At 51.7% G+C, this 23,627-nt stretch overlaps 3 protein-coding genes and 1 long non-coding RNA gene across 9 annotated transcripts in view; 2 read left to right on the top strand and 2 right to left on the bottom strand.

Moving 5' to 3' along the window:
* Positions 1-6,102, top strand: part of FAM118B (family with sequence similarity 118 member B) — a 54,696-nt gene extending 48,594 nt beyond the window's left edge. For 4 of the 5 annotated variants that reach the window (XM_068555045.1, XM_068555048.1, XM_068555044.1 and 1 more), the window contains exons 7-8: positions 5,237-5,317; positions 5,572-6,102. In XM_068555045.1, coding sequence (XP_068411146.1) covers positions 5,237-5,317; positions 5,572-5,585 — 95 coding nt within the window. In that variant the 3' untranslated portion in view covers positions 5,586-6,102. The remainder of the gene's footprint in view (positions 1-5,236; positions 5,318-5,571) is intronic. The other variant, XM_068555047.1, reaches the window with a different exon arrangement.
* Positions 6,103-6,366: 264 nt separating this feature from the next.
* Positions 6,367-12,376, bottom strand: SRPRA (SRP receptor subunit alpha). Its single transcript, XM_068555040.1, has 14 exons — positions 12,144-12,376; positions 11,439-11,522; positions 10,978-11,141; positions 10,632-10,795; positions 10,220-10,379; positions 9,936-10,089; positions 9,615-9,706; positions 9,392-9,510; positions 9,181-9,267; positions 8,699-8,871; positions 8,385-8,598; positions 7,826-7,989; positions 7,638-7,736; positions 6,367-7,470 (listed from the first exon to the last, which is right to left on the bottom strand). Exons 1-14 carry the CDS (start codon positions 12,258-12,260, stop codon positions 7,342-7,344), a joined length of 1,920 nt encoding a protein of 639 aa, XP_068411141.1. The 5' UTR covers positions 12,261-12,376; the 3' UTR covers positions 6,367-7,341.
* A 234-nt stretch (positions 12,377-12,610) lies between these two features.
* On the top strand, positions 12,611-20,156 carry FOXRED1 (FAD dependent oxidoreductase domain containing 1). Of its 2 annotated transcripts, none has more exons than XM_068556510.1 (11): positions 12,611-12,878; positions 14,719-14,939; positions 15,772-15,882; positions 16,134-16,252; positions 17,435-17,529; positions 17,810-17,911; positions 18,289-18,365; positions 18,514-18,674; positions 18,765-18,894; positions 19,133-19,237; positions 19,442-20,156. In XM_068556510.1, the coding sequence occupies exons 1-11, from the start codon at positions 12,671-12,673 to the stop codon at positions 19,694-19,696; spliced, it is 1,584 nt and encodes a 527-aa protein (XP_068412611.1). In that variant the 5' UTR covers positions 12,611-12,670; the 3' UTR covers positions 19,697-20,156. The 2 variants fall into 2 exon arrangements, with proteins under 2 accessions (XP_068412611.1, XP_068412612.1); XM_068556511.1 differs by having other exon boundaries at positions 12,612-12,755.
* Positions 18,878-23,538, bottom strand: LOC137772549 (uncharacterized). Its single transcript, XR_011075497.1, has 4 exons — positions 22,858-23,538; positions 22,655-22,767; positions 20,121-20,314; positions 18,878-19,029 (listed from the first exon to the last, which is right to left on the bottom strand). It is a non-coding gene; the product is annotated as an uncharacterized lncRNA (long non-coding RNA).
* Between the last annotated feature and the right edge of the window lie 89 nt (positions 23,539-23,627).

The raw sequence follows: 23,627 nt of genomic DNA, 5'->3' as shown, positions 1-23,627 counted from the left end.
ATTAATAAGTGAAATGCAATTAGAGTTTAGATTTCAAAATAGAGAAGAATGATAACTCCCTTTCGGCTAAGGCCGTGAGGAAAGGAATACATTCATGTAGTATTGGTGAGAAGGTAAAGTTAGTACAACTTTTCTGAAGGGGAAATTTGGAATATGTTCAGAAGTTTAAAACCTTTGACCCAGAAATCCCACTTGATACAACTTATCTTAGGAGAAGTTTCTCCTAAGGAGATCACCGGACACTTGCACAATTATACGACACAGTTGCACAAAGATACAAGTGTAGGGATGTAATCAGTGTTGTAGATAAATGGCAAAAATTGGAAGCAATCTAAAATGTTCCAGAAAATGGGGGATTCTATAAATACACCATTTATTAATTGATGAAATACATATGAAGCCATAAAAGAAAAAATGCTTTTACTGCCCAAAATAATGTCAGAGATATAATACTGTGAGTGACAAAAAAAAAAAAAAAAAAACGGTTGTAAAATGCCACCATGGTCAGTCCCTGGCATACAAAATTGTAGATATATTCTAATATTTTGTTTCTCTGTTAGCATTTTCTATGATTATGCTTTGTCTTTATAAACAGAAAAAAAAAAAAACGACACACTTTGAAAATGCTGTTTGGAAACTGTTATGGTGGAATTAAAGTCAGAGGGTAGGGGTACCACTCACTTGACATTTTACCTCCAGGTTCTAACAGGAAAGCCAAATGGGGATAAAAGGTTCAGTTTATTAATGGCTCCAGGCAAATTCTCAGTTACTCTACAAAATACAAAACCTTTTGGTATAGCTAAATTGGAGAACGCTTTTTAAAATCTCAGTTTGAATAAAGCCGGACCCCAGGGTATGGCCATTCTGACTCACCACGCAGTTCCAAAGGAACTTTCCTGCTGTAAGTAGAATATGTTCTTGAAAAGTCATGTGCCAGTATGCATTTTCATTGTCAATCTGAATACATGTTAGGGAGCCTGTTAAGGTACAGGTAATTTAATAGATTAAATTAATCTATTAATTAATCTATTTATTAATCTATTAGTAGATTAACAGATTGATTTAATTGTCCTATACCCAATAATCATTCCCAGGTTTCTCTTCTGAATCAGATTGCTTCAAGTGGAATTCTCCTGTGATGAGAAATTCCACAAGCTCTTATTATCCATGGCTGTGTTTTGATGGAACAAGATCTGTAAAAGGCATCACCATAACTGAACACTGAAAACTAGGTCTACCCTTTTTCCAGAAGACTTTTTTTTAAAACCCTTAAAAAGAAAAATCTTCTGGTTTATCTCTTTTGTGAAAGCAATTTGCTATTCTTCCTTGGGGGTATGTTTTCTGCTGTCCTGCAGTGCTCCAGATTCTTCTGCTGTTTGCCCACACATAGGACTCTCAGCAGGCTTCTCCACTGGGCAAGGAGTACATAGCCAAGCTCTACTTACTTCTTTTGATCTGCGTTCTGAGATATTCCACCTGGGGAAGATGCTAGGGTGGAAAAGAACAAAGTCCTGCTGGACAGCTGTTCCTCTTACACTGTGTCTTTTCTTGACAAAAATCATCAGAAGTGTTGTGGAGCAGCACAGACTCTTTCATTAGCTGCATGGGCTTCCTAACAGAGCAGCTCTCCCCAGAGTTATCACTCATTAAGGTATTGTGAATTGTTAAAGATCAAGGATTTTCAGTGTGGCCAGGGGCTTTATTAGAATGGTCAGCTAAGTTTGTGATCTAAAATCTAGCAGAGCAGTTTTAGGTTAAAAACTTCTTTGTTTTGAGACAGGTCAAGCTTACCTTCCATCCATGGTTATGTTTTGAGTCTCTATAGATAAATACCGATGAGAGGTCCGAGGTCTTTTGCTGATGGTTTTTTTTTAACCCTGACCTCTTGCTGTGTGCCTGGCGTTGTGCTGCCTACTCGCTTTTGCATAGTGAGAATTACTTGGGTTCAAAAGATTCTGTAGGATCCCAGTACATTTATTTCAGAAAAACCAAGTAATGGGGAAAATAAAATAATTCTTTTATAATTCATTACTGTAACAGAAGCAGTTACTTTGGTATATTTCAGGTAAGTTTTCCTTGTGCATTTCTTCATGGCTGTAAACAAAGTATGCATACACTCCTGGTACTTTTTTTTTTTTTAATTAACTAACTTATTTTTGGCTGCGTTGGGTTTTTGTTGCTGCGCGTGGGCTTTCTCCAGTTGTGGCGAGCAGGGGCTACTCTTCATTGCAGTGCGTGGGCTTCTCATTGTGGTAGCTTCTCTTGTGGCGGAGCATGGGCTTCTAGGCACGTGGGCTTCAGTAGTTGCAGCACACAGGCTCAGTAGTTGTGGCTTGTGGGCTCTAGAGCGCAGGCTCAGTACTTGTGGCGCACGGGCTTAGTTGCTCACGGCATGTGGGATCTTCCCGGACCAGGGCTCGAACCCATGTGCCCTGCGTTGGCAGGCAGATTCTTAACCACTGCGCCACCAGGGAAGCCCCTGGTACTTTTTTTTATTCAGTGATACATCATACATTTTCCCACATGGCTGCAGTCTTCATAACCAGTACTTTTTTTTGGATTTTTTTTTTCATATGGACCATTTTTTTTTAAATTTAAAATGTAGCCTTTTATTTTTTTATTTTTTGAATTTTTTTGGATTTTATTTTATTTTTTATGCAGCAGGTTCTTATTAGTTATCTATTTTATACATATTAGTGTAGATGTGTCAATCCCAATCTCCCAATTCATCCCACCACCACCCCCTGCAGCTTTCCCCGCTTGGTGTCCATATGTTTGTTCTCTACATCTGTGTGTCTATTTCTGCCCTGCAAACTGGTTCATCTGGACCATTTTTCTAGGTTCCACATACATGCGTTAATATATCATATTTGTTTTTCTCTTTCTGACTTACTTCACTCTGTATGACAGGCTCTAGATCCATCCACATCTCTACAAATGACCCAATTTCGCTCCTTTTTATGGCTGAGTAATATTCCATTGTATATATGTACCCCATCTTCTTTATCCATTTGTCTGTCGTTGGGCATTTAGGTTGCTTCCATGACCTGGCTATTGTAAATAGTGCTGCAATGAACATTGGGGTGCATGTGTCTTTTTGAATTATGGTCTTCGCTGGGTATATGCCCAGTAGTGGGATTGCTGGGTCATATGGTAATTCTATTTTTAGTTTTTTAAGGAACCTCCATACTGTCCTCCATAGTGGCTGTATCAATTTACATCCCCACCAACAGTGCAAGAGGGTTCCTTTTTCTCCACACCCTCTCCAGCATTTGTTGTTTGTAGATTTTCTGATGATGCCCATTCTAACTGGTGTGAGGTGATACCTCATTGTAGTTTTGATTTGCATTTCTCTAATAATTAGTGATGTTGAGTAGCTTTTCATGTGCTTCTTGGCCATCTGTATGTCTTCTTTGGAGAAATGTCTATTTAGGTCTTCTGCCCATTTTTGGATTGGGTTGCTTGTTTTTTTAATATTGAGCTGCATGAGCTGTTTATATATTTTGGAGATTAATCCTTTGTCCGTTGATTCATGTGCAGATATTTTCTCCCATTCTGAGGGTTGTCTTTTCGTCTTGTTTGTAGTTTCCTTTGCTTTGCAAAAGCTTTTAAGTTTCGTTAGGTCCCATTTGTTTATTTTTGTTTTTATTTCCATTACTCTAGGAGCTGAATCAAAAAAGATCTTGCTGTGATTTATGTCAAAGAATGTTCTTCCTATGTTTTCCTCTAAGAGTTTTATAGTGTCTGGTCTTACATTTAGGTCTCTAATCCATTTTGAGTTTATTTTTGTGTATGGTGTTAGGGAGTGTTCTAATTTCATTATTTTACATGAGGCTGTTTAGGTTTCCCAGCACCACTTACTGAAGAGACTGTCTTTTCTCCATTGTATATCCTTGCCTCCCTTGTCATAGATTAGTTGACCATAGGTGCATGGGTTTATCTCTGGGCTTTCTATCCTGTTCCATTGATCTATATTTCTGTTTTTGTGCCAGTACCATATTGTCTTGATTACTGTAGCTTTGTAGTATAGTCTGAAGTCAGGGAGTCTGATTCCTCCAGCTGTTTTTTTCCCTCAAGACTGCTTTGGCTATTTGGGGTGTTTTGTGTCTCCATACAAATTTTAAGATTTTTTTGTTCTGGTTCTGTAAAAAATGCCCATAACCAGTGTTTTTAATGACTGTGTTATAATCCAGTGTGGATGTCGCAGTTACGTAATTATTCCCCTATGTTAGGCAGTATCTAGTTTTTTCTATTGTAAGCACTGTTGCAGTGAATGGTATATTCATCACTACAGTTTTTCCTTTTGCCAGTAGGATGGGTTCTCAGTATAATTACTAGGTCAAAGGGCATGAACATTTTAGTGGTTGATAAATATTGCTAAAGTGCTTTCCAAGAGAGGAATACCAATTTGTATGTTCGGGTGCTGTCTTTTGTTTATATTCTAATTGGCCATGTTTCTGATTGCTATTCTTTCCTCCCGTGTGTTCAGATTTAAACCTCTTCCTATACATTATCTATCCCAGTGCTGTCCAATAGAATTTTCTGCAATGATAGAAATATTCTGTAATCTTCTCTGTCCAGTACTGTAACCACAAGCCACATGTGGCCATTGAGCATTTGAAGTGTGGTTAGTGTGACTGAGGAACAGATTTTTTTTTTTTTTTTCTCCTGGCCGCACCACTCGGCTTGCGGGATCTTAGTCCCCCAACCAGGGATTGAACCCAGGCCCCTGCAGTGGAAGCTCGGAGTCCTAATCACTGGACCACCAGGGAGTTCCCTGAGGAACAGAATTTTTAATTTAATTTAAAACTAAACAGCACATGTGGCCAGTGGGACAGCACAGCTCTAAACCCATTTTATACCGTGGGCCTGTCTGCTACTTTTCACTCTTCTACTTGGTTGAATTTGCCCCCTTGCACGCTGCTTCCCAACCCCGGCTGGAGTAGTTTTTTTTTACCTAAACTTGGCCTTCTGGACTAGTTAGGGACAGCAAGCACACTTGTTTTTTTCACAAGTAATGTCCGTGTACTCAGGGACCTCACTGCTTCCCTGTTGTTTAACCCAACAGTGTGAAGACTAACCGGTTTACTCTCCTGCCTAATGTGTGCATTCCTAAATAATGTCATCCTTCTTAGTCAGCCATGTACTTTCATCTCCCTTTAGTTGGTTGCTTTTCTGTTATTAGCAGTTTTAGCTTTTCAGTCAAATATCTGATACTGATGTATGTTCTGTTTAGCAGGGATGGTAAGAGAAGGCCAGCTAAATGGGTCAGAAGGCCAGCTAAATGGCTCATCGACAGCACACAGTGAAATGAGAGGTATACTGTTTCCTGTTCTACTCTTTGTCAGTTTGTCAGCAGAAAACGCTTTCCCAGAACTTAGTTAAGACCTTGGAGAACCTCTCCTACCTGTTAAAGAGTCTATATTTTCCTACCAAGTCTGTTACAAGTTTCCTAGTATCTTGTGTCTTGTCTTCTGAAGGGTTAAGCTTGACTTCAATTTCTGCAGCTTTAGATGTGTAAACCTGTTTTGTGAAACTTCACTTACTCTCTCCCCTTCTCTCTCTCCACAGACTGTAGTACATGAGAGGGCTAGAGGAATCACCACCATTAGGCCAAGCTGTAAGGGCCTACCGTGGACAGTGTTTAACAAGTAAACTCACAAGAACCCAAAGCAGCTCCTAGGAAGTACCAGAACGCAGAGGTTGAAGGCCGGGGCCGGTGGGCGGGTGTCGCAGCTTATCCCTTCGTGCTGCACCGGCTGGTTCCTGATCCTCCGCGGCCTGTTCTAGTTCAATACCCAAGTGACAAGGGACCCGGAAGTCGCCCTGCCCCACCCCCAGGCTGGACAGGCCTGTGTCCACACGGCAGATCCATGGGACATCTCTACTGACTGTGGCCACAGCTCTGCATGAAGGACTTGGGATCTAGATGCCACGGGATCGCCACGGCCCTTGTTGCAGTTTTGTACTCTATACTTGGTTTTTCAATTAAGCTTAATGGCTTTTTTAAAACATGGCTTGAAGCTCTAGTTTTCTAGATCTTTTACAGTGTACAGTATTTTACATAATTGAGCTGTATTAAAAGCTTGTTCATTTACTTCCCAGGGCCCCACCTCTACTTTGAGTCACTTTAGAAAACTCCTAACCTGCAAAGGTACAAGCCGAATTTAAATTTTGAAAGTTCTCTTCTTTCACCTTGGGGAAAGGTGATCTCATTCTTGGGACAACTACTTATCTTTACCTGATTCCTCAGCATTATCGATTCCTGTTTCCCTTCTTACCATAAATCCTAGAACTACAGTTAGTGTGATGTAGGATTTTAGCTTTGAATCCTCCTGTAAAATAACTCCAAGACCTAAAAGGCAATTTATTTATGAAATTTATTTTCTTATATAAATTATGTATTTCTCTGGGCAGACAGCCTTCACCTTATTGCACTAGTAGCACATCTGTAATACCAAGCTACAAGACAAGTCTTAACAAGGTCTGTATTCAACGTAGCACTTGTCTACCAGGCACTGTAGAGGAGGATGAGGAAAAGCCAGGATCCATCCCAGGTGAAGAAGGGGGAAGGGGCAGTGTGTCTCCCCTTCTGACAGTTGGTTTTCTCCCGGGAAGGGGAACATGCAAAGTTATGTCTGGATTCTGGAAGTGGGAGGAGATCTTGGAGGCTGAGAAGCCCAGTGCAGCACTGCAGCTCGGCTCCCTTCATCTCTGAGGGAAGCAGGGACTCCTCTTTCACTCATCTGTAACACATCACTGTGGCCTAGCTGATGCTTTGGGGAAACGGGGCCAGGGGTCATCCTCGAATCAGCAGCAATTAAGAACAGGCCACACACTGCCACAGTGTGGGGGTGTCGTCCTGGCCCCAGGGACCTGAAAGCTGTGTATCCTAGGGGGAGGTGCCACTCAAGACCCAGAGCTGGCTCTGGAAGTCTCTCCATCTAATGGAGCTGGGGATGATGCTTGGACGTGCCCACGACCACACTTAACTAGCAGAGCTCTGGTGCTGGCTCTTCTAACCACTGGTCAAAGCTGTACTGAGACCGAGTCTGTAGGCAGAGTGAAGGGATGCCTGAGTGAGTAGGAAGGGGGAGGAGCATGGGGCTGGGGGCGGGTAATGGGCAGTGACTGCGACGTGATTAGGCCCTCCTCGCAGAGGGAGGCTGGGCTGAACGGGGAGTGGGGTGAGGAGGGGCTGCAAGCCCCCGCCTGGAACTCCCCTCACTCTGCCTTTGAACTGCACTGAAGACAAGTTGCTCACGTTCTCTAAAGCACATTCTTGATACGGGGATGGGGGCTTTGGGGGAAGCGGTGATTTGGTATCGGCCGAGAGCCACGTTAAGCCTTCATGAGCGCGGCCACCACGGCCTTGGCGTTGAGACTGCGTAGGTCACAGTAGGTCTGGCCGGTGCCCACAAAGACGATGGGTTTGCTTGTGATGTAGGTCATAGAAATAGCAGCTCCCACCTGAAGCAGAGAAAGGGGGATACCCAGTCAACCCCAGGCCACTCCTTTTCACTCCCTTAGCAACAGGAGGCTGTGGAGCCAGTGTGCCCTTAGAGCCTCTGCTCCCTTGTGAAGGATGGCCATTCCCCTCTCCCAGTCCCACTTTGCCCTGTGTCGTCCATATTTACCTTGTCGTCGATGGTATCAAATTTGGTAAGGACAATGCCATCAATGAGCCGAGGTGTCTGGGCCATAGAATGGTCAGCCAAGGCTCTGTTGAACTTGACCTGGAAAGGAGGAACATGATGTAAGTAATAAGATGCACCTAAAGTGGCCAAAGCTGAGGTTGGAAAGAGAACCAAGCCCTAGCGCTCACCAGCTGGTCCACGGCCTCATTGCCTACTAAGGCCTCCCCCACAAACAGCACCAAGTCGGGTGTGTTGACAGTAATGAGCTTGGCCAGGGCAGTCATCAGAGGGGCATTGTCCTGCATGCGGCCAGCTGTGTCCACCAGCACCACATCAAAGCCTTGGTTACGTGCTAGAGAGAAAAAAAGAGGTCAAGTCAAAACTCCTGGACTGTCACGTTTCCAGCTTTCCTCTCAGGAAGTCCCAAACTGGCCGTATTAGAAGTCTTACCTGTTTATTTTCCTTAGGTTACAAGGTAGTGTAAGAAAAAATTCCCATACTCAGCCATCAGGCATATTTAGGAAAAGGATGGCGGTAGGATAAAGGTGACCAAATAGAGATAAACAAATATACTAGGTTTGCCTGCAACTACACTTGTTACCCCAAAGCAGAGCACGGCACGTCACTAATCCTGACCTGTCACAGCAGAAAGTTGGTGGTAGGGTAACCCTGGTCCTCTGCAAGTTCCAAGAGAACCCAAGGAGAAAAGGGGCCCAGACAAGCCCCCCAGCTTTCTGTGCACTGTACCAAAGGCAATGGCTTCCATGGCGATGCCAGCAGCATCCTTGCCGTAGCCCTTCTCAAACAACTGCACCATGGCGCGGCCACCGTGATTCTCGGGGGGGTGCAGGGCGTGCAAACGCCGGGTGTGTGTCCGCAGCTGCTCTACAGCCCCAGCACGGAATGTATCACAGGCCGCAATGAGGACACTGAAGCCATTCTCTAACAGCCAGAAGGAAATCTGCAAAAGAGGCAAAGAAAACTGTCACCTAGACCCAGAGTTGCCAGGAAATGCAGAGTGAAGAAGTGATGTCAGAGACGGGCTGCGGAACTGCACCGACCTTGGCAAGGTTAGTAGACTTCCCCACGCCGTTCACACCACAGAAGGTGACCACGTAAGGGCGCTGATGACGCTGGGCGTCCATGATATCCCGGAGCATGTCCACACGGCGCTGTGGCTGCAGAATCTGCACCAGGGACTCCTGGAGAGCTAGCTTTACGGTGGAAGTCACCGCTGAGGTGGGGGGAGAGGTACATATACCCGTGAAGCCCCAGTAATGTGCTCCAGGAATGCCCAGCCCCTTTCTGAGCTAAGGGAACTAGGAGCCTGCCCAGGAATCCTAAGCACTTTACAAGTATTAGTTCATTTAAATCCTCCTAATTTAGAGGTCATCAACACCCAAAGTCTAAGTTACGGAATAGAAATTTAGATGTTACGGGATCTGTCAAAAGTCACGCACCTAGGAAGAGTGGAGGCGGACGCGGCGGCCTGCTGGGGTGCGTAACGCCCACCCAGCACTTCCAGGCCCAGCGAGATACTTACTGCTGAACGTCCCCATCACCTTCCCCTCCAGCTTGTTCGCAACAGATTCACAGAGTTGGACTGCAATGTCTGCTGCCACGTTCTTGGCTGAGAAGAGGGGCACAGGCACGGTATGAGTGCTCCACCAGCAGTGAACAACCCCTGTGGTACCGCCATTCTGCCCCGCACCGTCCCTACCCCAGAAACACGAGTCCACCCGTTCCTGACTCACCAATGAGATGGTCACGCATCTTGTCCAGCACAGATTCCATGTCTTCACGACTCAAGCTCTTGGAACCCACAAGGCCCTTCAGCATCCCGAACATGCCACCCAGAGTCCCCTTGGTAGCACTGCAGGCACAGAAGGTCACAGATGCACATGTGGCCAGCAGGCAGCAGTCAAGTCTCCTCGGTTCTGGAGCCACACCCACCAGCCACCACCTGGGATCCCCTACCTAGGTTTGGTGGAGTTTTGAGCGACCCCTTCGTCATCTGAGCTGCTGCAGTCCAGATCCTGAAGCTGCCTCCCAGACCCAGTCCCTCGAATCTGGAGGGTATGCGGAAAGGAAGGAGATGGGATCAAGAACACGATGGGCTGTGGGGGGAAAAGCCTGGATTTACCCTGTCTACACTGCTCTCCACCTCTTCGATTCAGGAAGCTCCAGATGTAACTCACCCCTCGCTCCAAGAAGTCAAGAGTACTGCCCTCCTCATCTCTCCTTCCTCCCCCATTTCTTATTGACATTGGCCTTCACTCTGGCGCTGCTGCCTCTTACCAAGTTGATGTCCTCGGGCGGGGCCCCCTCGGGGGCCCCGTTGGCGGTCGGAGCGCTGTAGTCTAGGGCTTCCTTGTTGGCAGAGCCACCCAGCGCCCACACCCGGGGCGCTTTTTTGCCCTTCTCCTTGGGAGCGTCTGACTTACTGGACTTGCTGCAAAGGGTTACAGCACAAAGGGTTCCGATGAAGAAGCAGAAGAGGAAACATCCACCCCAGAGACAAGGACTCCCTTCCCACAACGTGTCTAGATAGCAGTACGTATGGCAAAAGCTGGAATGCTCACCTGGACTTCTCCATACCCCTCCCATGCTTCTGAATGAACTCTTCTCGCTTCCTGCGGATCAGTTCCTCTTTGGAAAGTTCTATTCCGTTCTCAGGCCCCACTGGGAGACCTGACTTTTCTGCAGGGACTGCTTTGCTGGTAGCCAAAGGGCCATCAGAACCTGCCAAGGAGAAAACTCACTGGGGAAAAAAAGACCAAATTCCAACAAAATACACAAATGGGGAAAAGCCTTCCAAATCAGTAAGACGGAACTAGGAACACACATCTGGGGGATCGCAAGGACCGGGGACGATGGTGAGGCTGGTGGGCACGCGAGCGAGGGAGGCACACAATGACAAAGGCAAGGGCGGGGAACCACTCCAGCCCACCTTAACGACTTCTCATGCCCCCAGGTGTCCAAGTTCAAACTCACCTTCCTTCTTGGCCCCCTTGTTTTTTTTGCTGTTCTTGGCTTTTTCCTTAGGCTTTTCACCCCGTGTCTCAATCATGGACCTCACAGGTTTCTTGGCCTTTTCAGAATCTTCAAATTTCTTCATGGTTGTGGGAGCACGGACCTTACTGCTCTCCTCTGCTTCACTAAAGAGAAAAGGGAACAGTCCAAATCCAGGAAAAGGGCCCTCACACCCAGAGGACAACCAGAACTGGACAGCAAACTCAGGAGTGCCTTTCAATCCACAACATACTACCCTTCACCCACCCTCGGGAAGGAAGGAAGCTCAAGTCACAGAAATTGATTTTGGAGAGGGGAGGCCTCTCACCGAAGGAGCCGCAGAAAGTCATTTTGGAAATCAAAAGTGCCATTCAGTAGACTTAAGGCACTTTGCTGTTGGATCTCAGTGCGGTACTTGTCACGAAACAGCCGGTGCACATCGTCTATCAGCTTGTCTACGTACGTCAGTGTTAGGATCTTCTGAAAACCTACCTGTTTAGGGAAAGAAACAGAGCCAAGAGATCTGCTCACATGCCAGCCCAGAACAGAGGGAAGCCAACTCAACCTAGGCCTTCAGAGACTGGCTCAGCCACCTGGCAGGTTTCCCTGACCGGAGGAGCAGCCAAGCCCTCTGACTGGGCCCGAGAGCGTCTCCCCTTTCCCCCTCCACCCTCCGTGTCTTCTCAGTTACTTCATCATAAACACTGGGTGCAATTAATCAGGGTTTTCTGAATAATCAGGACTCCGTGGTGACTGTAATCATTGCCCCTCTAAAATACCCCCACTTACCACAAACACCAGCTCAAACTGGTTGTCCAGTTTATACTTGAGCGTGAGTGCCTCATGGGTGAAGGAGTTGTTACCTCCCCTTTCCTGGAAAAAGAGTATGTCTCAGAGTTCAGACTGTCCCAGCACCTAGACTTGGGCCTCTCCAGGATTGCCTTTGGAGAAGAACTAGACATTCCCCCAAACTCAAACCTGTCCCCAGGGCAAGAAGATTCAGGGGAGCTGCTCTTCAGCATTCCTCCTGCGAGAAAAGGAGACAGCCAGCTTGGGGGAAAGGGGCAAAGAGGTGGGAGGGGAGGACACGTGCGAGCCAGAAAGGAAGGAGTCCTCATCTCATATAAACAATCAGACTTACTAGCAGCTGTACACTATCTACAGTTCTTAAAGGACGTTTTTCCATCCATGATCTCACCCGGCTTTCGAAACAACAGAAAACCAAGCTGCTGGGGGCGAATGGAGGGAACGACGGTAAGTCTCAATAGGCTACGGATTCCGGCCAGAGTCCCAGAAAGAGGAGGGGGAGGGGACAGCGCAAAGTTGCCGGATGGTCTGATGGGGGCGGGAGAAAGAAGTGGAGTCACAGTTACAAGTGAGCGGCCAGTTTGAGGTGGGCCGACGGGGTGGCAGGGAGGCGCGGGATCAGTCGAGGGGGACTAGGGACCGGGTCAGGGGGACGAGCCCGGAGTTCTGATCCCGCGGGGGCAGTACCTGCAGCAACACGGAACGAATCAACGCGTTAACTGGCCCGGTGCATGAGTCGCTCACGCCCTGGAAGCACCAGAGCACGAGCCCGCCTTTGGAGAAAATGGTGAAGAAGTCGAGCATGGCGGCAGCGGGAAAGGAGCCGGGGCCGGCGCCGGGAACTCAGGCCGCGATCGCCGCCGCTTCCTGCTGCGCCAAGCGCGGGACACGTCACACCAGCGGCCCCGGAAACCTGCTCAGCCGCACTTCCGCTCAGCGCAGTGGCCCGGGTCCCTCCCCAGCTCGGCCAGCGGGCGCGCAAGACCGACGTAGACGCCGGGCTTGCCAATGGCGGGTGGGGGCGGGCCTGGGCGGGGCTCTCAGGCAGTCAAGGGACAGTACGGCCGCCTATAGGGTGGAGGGGTGGGGCCCGGAGGGGTCGCTGGCCAATGGGCGCGCGCCAATGAACAGCCGGCGACGCGTAGCAGTGACGGCGGGCTGGGATCGTGCCAGGGTGGGGCGCCCGTCACTTAGCGGCCAAGAGCAGCAGGGCCATGCTTCGGGGGGCGCTGCGGTTCGGCTTGGGCCCGGGCCTCTTGGGCCGGGGGCTAGGCACACACAGAGGAGGCTCTACTCTGGGTAAAGCTGAGGGCAGCGGAGGGTGTCGTGGTTCTGGGGTGTCCCCAGTCTCCAGCCATGTGACCTTCAGGACTCGAGGTCCCGGTCCGCGCTGGGAAGACAGCGGGTCGCTGGGAGCAGGAGGTAACCTTGCCTGCCGGAGCTGGTAGAGCCTGGACAGGGGTATGGATCCTAGGGTTGCCCTTCTCAGGTGACAAATCCCAGATCCTTCTGTGCCTGAGCTTACCACCAGAATAGCAGCCGGGCTGATTCATTGGTGGCACAGAAGTGCACGAAGTCCTGCTCGCGTGCAGGATGCTGTGCTTAGTGTTGTGGCCGTGAAGGAGGAAAGGAGAGAAAGAGAGGATTCGATAGATGTCCTGCAGGTGCCTGAAGTGTAGCTGGAGAGGGAAGGCTTTAGTAGACCGGTTCAAGACTGGAGAGAACCCAACTCGGAGGGTACCCTTCACTGCCAGTGCCAGTAGCTAGTGTAATTGTAGCAGTACATGGAGCAGGTGGGAACGGAGATCAGCCTTGAAAGATGATGTTTACTGGCTCAAGGAAAGCATGAGTTCCAGGTTCTGGGGAACTGAGCAAAGGTTAGGAGGAGGAAAGTATTGTTCTTGTGCAAGGAATTAGCAAAGGCCATCCAGATAGAGAGTTTGAGTAGTAGTATGAAATGTACTCTGGACAGGTAAGGTTAAGTCCAGATCAAAGAAAGATTCGAATGCTGAGAAGAGTTTGAACTTTGAATTGGAGACAGTGAGAGAAGACCTGGAGATTTGTGAGTTAGCTGTGAAAGACAAAAGGATTCATGTATTCAAGACATTTATTGAGCACTTAGGATGTGCCAGGTACTGTTCTAGACTGGAGATTCTATGGAGAAGGTAGACATAGTACAGCATGAAGCAATCACAGATAAACTCAAAGTTGCAAGTGTGTTGCATGCTGCAAAAGAGCGGTTCACGGAGCTATGAGATAGCGTGACAGGAGAACTTGGCATAGTCTAGGGGGTCAGGAAAGAAGGCATCCCTGAGAAAATGATAACTGAGCTGAGATCTAACGGAAGCAAGGAGTTAACTGGGCAAAGAAGTGGGCACAGAGTTTCAAAGCAGGGAGAACACCTGTGTGGATCCCCTGTGGCGGGAATGAAGGGGCTGAGGCTGGAGGGTTCGGGGAGGACAGGGCAAACAGGAGCCAGATCACGCAGTGTCTCACAGGCCACGTGAAAGATTTTGGACTTTTATCCTTAGGGTAATGGAAACCCACTGGAGGGTTTTAAGCAAGAGAGTGTGTGATTAAATTAGTGTTTAGAAAAGATCATTCTAGCTGTGATATAGAAAAGAAGCTGGGGGGTTGGACAAGAGGGGAATGAGTGGAAACAGGAGCTTTTAACAGTTTAGGTGGGAGAGACATCGTGGTTTGGTCTAGGGCAGTGGTGGTAGAGATGGGGAAAAAAGGGGGACAGATTGGGCAGATTGGGGAGATATTTAAGAGGCAAAGTCATCAGGACTTGATAACAGACAACATGAATGTAGGTTTGCTGATGGTGATGGATATCCAGGATAAGGTGCCACTCAGAGGTCCGTGCTTTAGAGGGCAGTGCAGCTCTAGGTGTGCCGGGACCTCTTGGTCCAGGAGCCTGCTCTCAGGGGAGAGAGAGGTCCGCACAGGAGAGAAATATGTGTAAGTCCCCTAGCCAATGGAGAGAATAGAGAGTGTCAGTTTTAGGAAGTTGAATCTTGCAGTGCTGGGTATAATGCACTCAAAGGAAGCGAGACTCTGGTGTAGAGAACATGAAGCCAAGCTGTGGAGTCCTGCTGGGTGCGAGTTGGCCTCGTGAGAAGGAATGGCAGTGAGGACTGAAAACTCGGTGTTCAGTTTAGCCCACCTTCTCCTGTGCCCATCCTCTAACACACACCCCCCCCTCCACCTCCTGAAAAGGAGATGTATGGCCCTCTTTGACCATAACTGTATCCCACAGACTGGGATGGAAAGGTGTCGGAGATTAAGAAGAAGATCCAGTCCATCCTTCCTGGAGGGGCCTGGAGTCCACTGTGTGACACCAGCCACCTGCCCCCCGAACACTCCGATGTGGTGATTGTTGGCGGTGGGGTAGTTGGCCTGTCCGTAGCCTATTGGCTGAAGAGGTTGGAGAAGCAGCAAGGTGCCATTCGGGTGCTGGTGGTGGAGCGGGACCACACGGTGAGGTCTGGGGTGGGGCAGAGTCAGGAGTGGGGTGCAGACTCGTATTTTCTTAAGGACTCAAGGGGAGGAGAAGGGAGGAAAGACCTCATTGTTGGAAGGGCCAAAGGGCAGGGACTGTGCTTTGGCCCTTGTTGAGAAATAGCCCCAGGTTCTTCCTCCCTCAAACCAGAGACCTTGACAATAAGGTTTTTGCTTTTGGAAGCAAATTTCACAACGTTGTATGTCTTGTGATCTCAGAGGTCTGGCCTGCGTTCAAGCTGTGGTTAACAAACAGCTGTCACGACGCCCTTGCAGGTTACATTACTTCTGAGGTTTTTGCGCTTTAATTGTTCCTGTTTACCACTGTCAGCTAGTCACGAATCTTGCTCCTTTGGCCACATCCCTCTGTTTTCCAATCAGTAGAGCAAACGTCAGTCTCCTGCCTTGTACTTCCAGGCCATTACCATGTTGTACGACGGCGCCCAGCCCTTTTTAGATGACTGAGCCTCTCTGCTCTGTGTATCTTCTAATAAGGATTTTAATAGCTATTGTCCTTGATGGGCTGCTGGTGGACTTGCATATAGGTTTATGCAAGTTTAGATTATAAACTTGCAAGTAGGACTCCCCTTTAACTTTGGGTACGTGGGACTTCCCTGGCGGTCCAGTGGTTAAGACTCCGCACCTCCACTGCAGGTGGCCCAGGGTCCATCCCTGGTCAGGGAACTAAGATCCCGCAAGCAGTAGCGCGGCCAAAAAAAAACTACCTTTGGGTATGTGACTCTCACCCTCCAGTACAGTATTCTGCTCGCGTGGAACAGGGCCCATGTCGCCTTCTCTTGTCTTTCCACAGTATTCCCAGGCCTCCACCGTGCTTTCTGTGGGTGGGATTCGCCAGCAGTTCTCGTTGCCTGAGAACATCCAGCTCTCCCTCTTTTCGGTCGAATTTCTCCGGAACATCAATGTACGTGCTGTGAGATTTGGGGGTGGGGTGGTGACCCCTCCTTTAGCCCAGAGAGGGGAGCAGCCCAGCTGGCTGGGCGAGCACGGGCAGCTAGGAGTTGGAACCCCCGGTTTTCTTCCCAGTGGCGGTGCCCGGAGAGGGCTTCCCTCTGGGTCGGGGCACCGAGCCTGGGGGCTGTGGTGAGAAAGCCAGGAAAGCTCTCCCTCCCTTCTTGAAGTCAGCTTCTTGGAGGAGCTTTTCTTTGCACACAGGAGTACCTGGCCGTGGTCGATGACCCTCCCCTGGACCTCCAGTTCAACCCCTCTGGTTACCTCTTTCTGGCTTCAGAGGAGGGGGCTACGATCATGGAAAACAACGTGAAAGTGCAGAGGTGGGCGCCCGGCACGGCTGCCATGCTGCGTCTCAGCTGCCCGCCCGCAGTGGGCTCTGACTCACTTTCGGAGCCGGGGTGACAGAGCCAATGAGACAGGCCCTGCTCCCTAGGAGCTCAGTCCGTCAGGAAGATGGACACGGGCAGACCTCCGATGCCCTGTGCTAAGTGCTGTGACACAGACACGGACAAAGCGCTGCCACGGTGGTTCCTAAATTCCCAGGTGATGAGAACCACCCAGGACACATCCCTCCTAATAAGTCAGGATCTCTGGGGAGGGGCCCACAAATCTGCAAATGTTTTCTCTAAGCTGGAGAGCTAAGCTCGTAGGCTTTGCCGGCCATACCGGGACTCGTGTAAAAGGCCGTGGGTCTCATGACCAGTCAATCAGGACTATCATCTGGGCCTGTGAGCTCTTCACTGGGCCCCCAACGCCCCATCTGTCACCCTGGGCTCTAATCCCGGCCCGGGTTCACACCTCCTCACGGCTAGGTTGCCCCCCAGCACCACGCCAGGGTCTCCTCCGCCCCCCTCTCGTCCAGGCCATCCCGCCCCTGTATGGCTGGGCAGGCAGGTTGATCACTGTGCCTGAGACCCTTCAGCAGAACCTCCTACGAGTTTCACTAGTGACATCAGGTCACATCCTAAATGCATTATAAATATTAACTCGTTTAATCATCAGAACATGCCCATTTTACATGTGGGAAAACTGAGGCCCCCAGAGCTAGTAAGTGGTGGCGCTGGGACTTGAACCAGGCAGTCTGGCTTGTGAGTGTGTCCTTTTAGCGCATACAATGCTGCCTTTGGGCATGAGGGTCCCAGAAGGAGACAGTTGTGCTGGTGAGCAGGATTGTTCTAGAAGGTGGACGGGAAGGCTGTCCTGGGCAGAAGGAGTGGAGGCAACAGAGTGACCCGCCCTGTTGTGAAAGCACGAGGAACAGTTAGGCGGTGATAAGGTGTTTAGCGTGGCCAAAGGGAGGCTAGGGTGTCGTAAAGGAAAGGGGGGTCAGATGCTGAAGAGCCTTGACTAGGAGCTTGCTCTTTTCCAGGAAGCAAGGAGGCTACGTGGGGAGTTGGGGGCAGAGGAGTGACATGAAGGAGGTGACTTGTGGAGCTGGGGCCCATACTTCTCCCCCCGTACACTCACCCAGCACACATACGTAGACCCACACATTTCTCCAGGCAAGAAGGAGCCAAAGTTTGTCTGATGTCTCCAGAGCAGCTTCGGAAGAAGTTTCCCTGGATAAACACAGAGGGAGTGGCTTTGGCATCTTACGGTGAGGCTTGCTTGCAGAGGGCGTCAGGGGTTGAGCGGCACCTCAGGTTACGAGTCTCAGCACCCCGCAGCCAAGTCAAGGAGGAATTCTTCCCTCCTGGCTGGCAGGGCCTCCCCCCGGGCCAGGCCAGCTCTCTGTCCTTCCGCAGGATCTGACTCTGGTGCAGTTGGTCAATGTGACTCCCCAGCTTACGAGCCCTAAAGAAGAGTTAGGGGTGCAGGAGAGACAACAGGAGAGGAGGGTCCTAGCCCACCTTCACGCGTCCTCTTTCTCCTCACAGGGTTGGAGAACGAAGGTTGGTTTGACCCCTGGTGTCTGCTCCAGGGGCTTCGGCGAAAGGTCCAGTCCATGGGGGTCCTTTTCTGCCACGGAGAGGTGACACGTGAGTCTGCGGCCCCGTGTCCACTGCTTGTGACCTCTGCCAGCCAGGACGCCAGCCCAGACTGGGTCTTACCTTCACGCACAGGCTGAGCAAGGCCTTTGCTTGCTCAGGATAGGGGGTTCTCCCCCGGGGACTGGTCCTGGGCATCCTGACTCTGGCTCCTAACGCATTTGTCCGTGATTCGTGATCTGCTTGAAGATTTTGGCACTCTCCTGTCCTGTGCGGCCAAGTTCATCCCGGTTACCCTGTCTCTTTGCTTCAGTGTCTGTGGGAAAGCTTCCAGCCTTCCAGCTTTCTTTCCTTAGGAAACCAGTGGAATCTCCATCTCCTTCCTCTTTGAGGCCTCAAGGGCTTATTTTCTTTGCTTTTTCCTGCAGGTTTCGTCTCTTCATCTAACCACATGGAGACCGCCAGTGGGGAGAAGGTGACTTTGAAAAGGATCCATGAAGTCCATGTAAGTTCCCGGCCTAGGTGTCTCCTTTACCAAATGAGAAACGTAACGGCTGTCATTTTGATCTTCTTCTACCCACTTCCAGTGTGGGTAAACTGAGGCTCAGGAAAAACTGGACCGCTCCCTCCTCCCCCCTCTCTGGTGCCCATAGGTGAAGGTGGACCATAGCCAGGAGTACCAGCCCGTGGAATGCGCCATAGTGGTCAATGCAGCGGGGGCCTGGTCTGGGCGAATCGCAGAGCTGGCTGGCATTGGGAGGGGGCCGCCTGGCACCCTGCAGGGCACCAAGCTGCCTGTGGAGCCGAGGAAAAGGTGACTTGCCCAGGGCCGCGGGTGGGTGAGAGGAGAGTCGGGGAGGGGAGTTGCTGTTCTCGCCGCTTCTAACGCCGCTGGTCACGGCAGGTATGTGTACTTGTGGCACTGCCCCCAGGGACCAGGCCTGGAGGCTCCGCTTGTCGCAGACCCCAGCGGAGCCTATTTCCGCCGGGAAGGATTAGGCAACAACTACCTGGGCGGCTGTAGCCCCTCTGAGGTGAGCTCTGTGGGGTCGGGGTGCCGGGGAGAAGACAGAGACCGGGTGTCGCTGAGCAGTCAGGCTTCTTTGGCGGGCCCAGTGCTGGTCCTGATGTCACGGTCCCCTCTGGCTCTGACTTGGGGTCTCTTCCCCCTATCCGCCACGTACCAAGCAGACAGGTTAAAGAGGCCAGCGAGGCCTGGGTCTGCCCGTGCGTCCCGGGCAACGTAAGCCTTGTCCCCACCTCTGCCCCCAGGAGGAGGAACCAGACCCAGGGAACCTGGAAGTGGACCATGATTTCTTCCAGGAGAAGGTGTGGCCCCATCTGGCCCGGAGGGTGCCAGCTTTTGAGGCTCTGAAGGTAACTGGAAGGTGACAGATGGCCCCGGAGCACCTGGGCCCCGCGGGAGGGCCTGCCTGCTGTGTTTGTGCCTCCGCCCCACAGGACCCGTCCCACGAGCGTGCTCAGCGGTGGTGGAGGGTACCGTGCGCCGACCCCAGCCGCGAGTGGGTGGGGCGGAGCACATGGCAGCCCTCCCGAGACCCTGCGTCCTGTGCCCTGCAGGTTCGGCGCGCTTGGGCCGGCTACTACGACTACAACACCTTTGACCAGAATGGCGTGGTGGGCCCTCACCCCCTCGTCGTCAACATGTACTTTGCGACGGGCTTCAGCGGCCACGGGCTCCAGCAGGCCCCCGCCGTGGGGCGGGCTGTGGCAGAGGTGATGCTGGAGGGCCGCTTCCAGACCATCAACCTGAGCCCCTTCCTCTTCAGCCGCTTTTACTTGGGAGAGAAGGCCCAAGAGCGCTGTATCATCTGAGCCTGTGAGCTCTTCGCTGGGCCCCGACGCCCCATCTGTCACCCTGGGCTCTGACCCTGGCCCACGTTCACACCACCTCACTGCTTGATTGCTCCCCAGCACCATGCCAGGGTCTCCTCCGCCCCCCTCTCGCCCAGGCCATCCCGCCCCCATATGGCTGGGCAGGTGGGCCGACCACTGCCTAAGGCCCAGGCTGACAGAGAACGATGGGGCGGGACCCCAGGACTGATCATGGCCCAGGCTGATGCCACGCACCAGGAGCCCAGCCGGACAGAACACCTCAGGGGACCTGAGCACCGTGGCCCAGGACTGGCTCCTTCGTGGGACCGACCCAGAAAGACTGCCTCTGCCCCCTTCTCGGCAGAGCCCAGGCAGGGAGCATTCTGGGGCAGCCTGGCCCAGGTCTACGGACTTGTCTATTTACCCTATTCATCGATCAATAAATGTGATTAACGCCTTCCTTTCAGTCTTCTGTTCCTTCCTCTTTTCACCTCACGTTACCCCACTTGCCTTTGATACCAGGCTGGGGGGAGCACAGGAGCATTCTTAAATCCTAGATGTCAGGCATCTGGTCTGCAGGTTAGTGCCTCCTTTTCCTGAGTTCCTGCAGGGGGGTGACTGTAGAGGGAAGGAAGGTGTTCATTCATCAATTCAATACGTATTCAGGCCCAGGGCTGCATATTAGAGATACACCAGCAGGCAAAGCATGGCATGTGGTCTCACTGGGAGTTCTCACCTCTGCCCGGCCCCTCGCCCCTAGGTCAGTCCCTGCAGTGCTGCGAGAAAGCACAGGACACAGACGCCTGTCCCCAGCTGGGTGTTTCTCCCTGAAGGTTCCCAGGGAAGCTGACCTCTGAGCTGAACCTAAAGGACGAGCAGTTTAATACGGTGAGCGCAGGGTGATCCCAGGCTGCGGGAGAAGCACATACAAAGGCCTGGGGCCAAGAGTTAGCAACATTCAAGGGACTCCAAGTGGTGTGTCCCGGCTAGGTCATGGAGAGGTAGGAGCACAGCAGGGCCGGGGCCTGAAGAGCCAGCTGTGGAGCTTGGCTTTTTCTCTGTGCACAGGGGGCCGCTGAAGGGCTTTCAATAGGGAAGCCACATGATCGGATTCTCCTTTTAGAGAAATCACCCTGCCTGCCTTGTGGAGAAGAGTATGATGCCAAAGCAGGAGACCAGACAGCAGGCTGTCACTATAGTCCACGTGGCAGGGACAACCAGGCCTGCACCATCACGGCAAGAGGTGCGTGGACCCAAGAGGCAACAGCAGCAGCGAGAAATGGGCTCAAGTAAGACTGCAGGGTTCTGGCTTGGACAACTGGGTGGATGTCATGCCTTTCGCAGAGCTGAGGAGCAGGGTGAGGGACGCTGAGTGGGATGGTTTGGGACACGTTGAGTTAAGGCTCTGCCTGCAGAACGTCTGATAGAAATATCTAATAGGGGCTGACTCACGGTTGTGGCACTGAGGGGGATGTGGGCTGTAGGTAGAGATGTGGGCGTCAAGGAGAACGACAGCATCACCCTGGGAGGGGAGAAGAATAGGGGACTGGTGTGTGTGTGTGGGGGGGGAAGCTGGAGGGGCTCCTGCCACATTTAAGAGATGAGGATGCTGAAGAGGTGGCCAGAGGCAGGAGAAAAGCCCAGAAAGTGAGGTGTCTCCAGAGCCTGGGAGGAAGGATCAGTGGTATAAACACACACATGAGGGCTGGATTCAGTACCAAGAGGGTCCGTGGGGACCTTACGGAGGGCAGCCCCAGGGAGAAATGCACCCAGTGGGGTTGAGTGTGGATACTTGTTCAGAGGGAGAAGTGAGTGGGAGTAGAGACAGCTAGTAAAGTGCCCACTCCCTCCCAAAGTGGCCTGTGGGGAGAAGAATGAAACATAAAAGATGGAGGTGGTGGACCTCCCGATCATCAGTTGGGTGAGGGAGGGAGAAGAGGGCAGATGTGCTCCCAGGGAGGGAACAGTAGAAGCCCCTCAGTGGGGGGGTGGGGGGGGGTGCGGTGAGGATGGGTGGGGAAGAACCAGGACTAGTTAGGTGAGCAAAAGAGGAAGAGCCACCTGAATGCGGAATGAACTCAATGAACTCACGCTGAAAGAGAGGAAGGAACTTGCCAGGGCCCAGGGGCCAGGATGAGGCTGGTTAAACCCAGCATCCGTGTTAACCGTGCAAGGCAGCCTCCTTTAGTGCCCAGTATCCACTCACCCTTCCTTCAGCACAGACGCCCCTATCTACTGGTCCGGAGGAAAAAGGCCTTCATGTGGCTCCTCCCCCAGAAGCTGCTTCCTCCAGGACAACAAATGCTGCACTTGTTAGGAAGGCGGTAATGAACCCTCTGCACTCCCACAGGGCTTTATTCAGGCTACAGGACAGCACTTACCCTTGCATCTGTCTTCCCTGTGCGAGGGACACTGGGACCTAGCCTTCACGCTTGTCCCAGCACTGAGCTGGGCTGTCCTAGGCTTGTCCTAGCCTTGGCTCTCAGTGTGTTTACCTGAGTTCCTCTTTGCTTCCACTGGAGCCAGATCGATCCCTGGCCTCAGGGAATTTTCACTCTAACAGAGGTAAGCTGCTTGAGCACAAGTTCCGAATAACATAAGGTCCTAGCGGGGATTTCAGGGAAGAAGGTGGGAAGAGCAGGGTTAAGAAAAGATTTCCTGCATAAGCTGCAAAAATGACCCTTGTCAGAAGACGGGGGTTTTTGAAGAGCGGAGTTGGGAAAAGGGAGGACACCTTGGGTGGAGGGGACCTCGGAGCACAGGCACAGGGCAGGGAAAACGGAGGTGTACTCCATGCAGAGTACAAGGAACCCTTTTACTCTGAGCACCTGGGCACTAGGCTAGCTGTCTGACAGGCCTTATCACATCTACTCCTTCCCACAACATTAGGAACCAGATATCATAATTTCCATGATGAAAGTGAACCTCGACAGGCCCCGCGCTTCCCCAAGGTCTCACCTCTAGCGTGATGCGCCCTGGATACGAACCCCAGCCATCTGACTCCTGAGCTCCCCCGGTAAGGCCTTACACCACACTCCCTCCCAGGAGTAGCACTAAGTCCTTTTGGCTGGCTGGTGAGAAAAGCAGGAAATCAGATGGAAAAGGAGATCATGAATCTTAGATCGGCCCTATTAAACCACCTCCACCCTCCGGCATTTCACCTGCACAGCAGTAGGCGTGTTTCCCAAACCGGCATGCGAGGAACACTGCTCAGGAAGATACTGGAACACTGCTCAGGAAGATACTGGCATTCCCGCTGGGGTGGAACAAGCTTAGGAGATGCCGGGTGCTGTATCCCCGCCCGGGGGGCTTCACGCTGCTCATCAACACCCCAAGGGCGCTGAGAAGTCCCTTCACTCTGTCTAAGCCAGGCCTCGCCACCGTTCGCCCGTCACACTCGGCCAGGCGTTAGTGCCCGCAGAGCCGTGCCCGGCCGGCCGTGCGCTGGGCCACGAACTTCACGGGCGCGTGCCAGGCGCCCCGGCCCCGGGGTCTGCCCTCACGGCTGCCACGGCCGCCGGCCTCTCCGCCTCACCACTGACTGTGTGTGGCCATTGGAAAAGTCCTGCATCATCTTCCTCACTTGCCTAAAAAGAAAAAAGGTATAAACGCTTCCCTGGCAAGGCGTCGAGAAGACTCAATGAATGAAGTAAGGGGTTTCTTTCCGTGTCCGCGACAGAGAACACAGCCGAGGCTGCTGGTTCTCCTGGTGGGTTTCGGGGAACTCGGGAGGAAAGACTCATCTCCAAGCTTCCGCCCGGTCCTCAGCTGCGCAGATGCCCACGAACCTCCCTGCGAGCCCGGGGAAGCGGGCGCGGAGGACCCGGCTGCCGGCGGGCGGGCCGCCCCCTCGGGTCGGGCTCGGGGCGCGGGAGCGGCGGGCGGAGGAGGGGCCGCGGGCCGGGAGCCTCGGCGCTTCCGGGACAGCGGG

The sequence above is a fragment of the Eschrichtius robustus genome, chromosome 11 (assembly GCF_028021215.1).
Source record: "Eschrichtius robustus isolate mEscRob2 chromosome 11, mEscRob2.pri, whole genome shotgun sequence".
In the NCBI taxonomy this organism is placed as follows: domain Eukaryota; kingdom Metazoa; phylum Chordata; class Mammalia; order Artiodactyla; family Eschrichtiidae; genus Eschrichtius; species Eschrichtius robustus.
The sequence above is the reverse complement of the archived record's forward strand: the minus strand, read 5'-3'. Positions and strand labels throughout refer to the sequence as shown.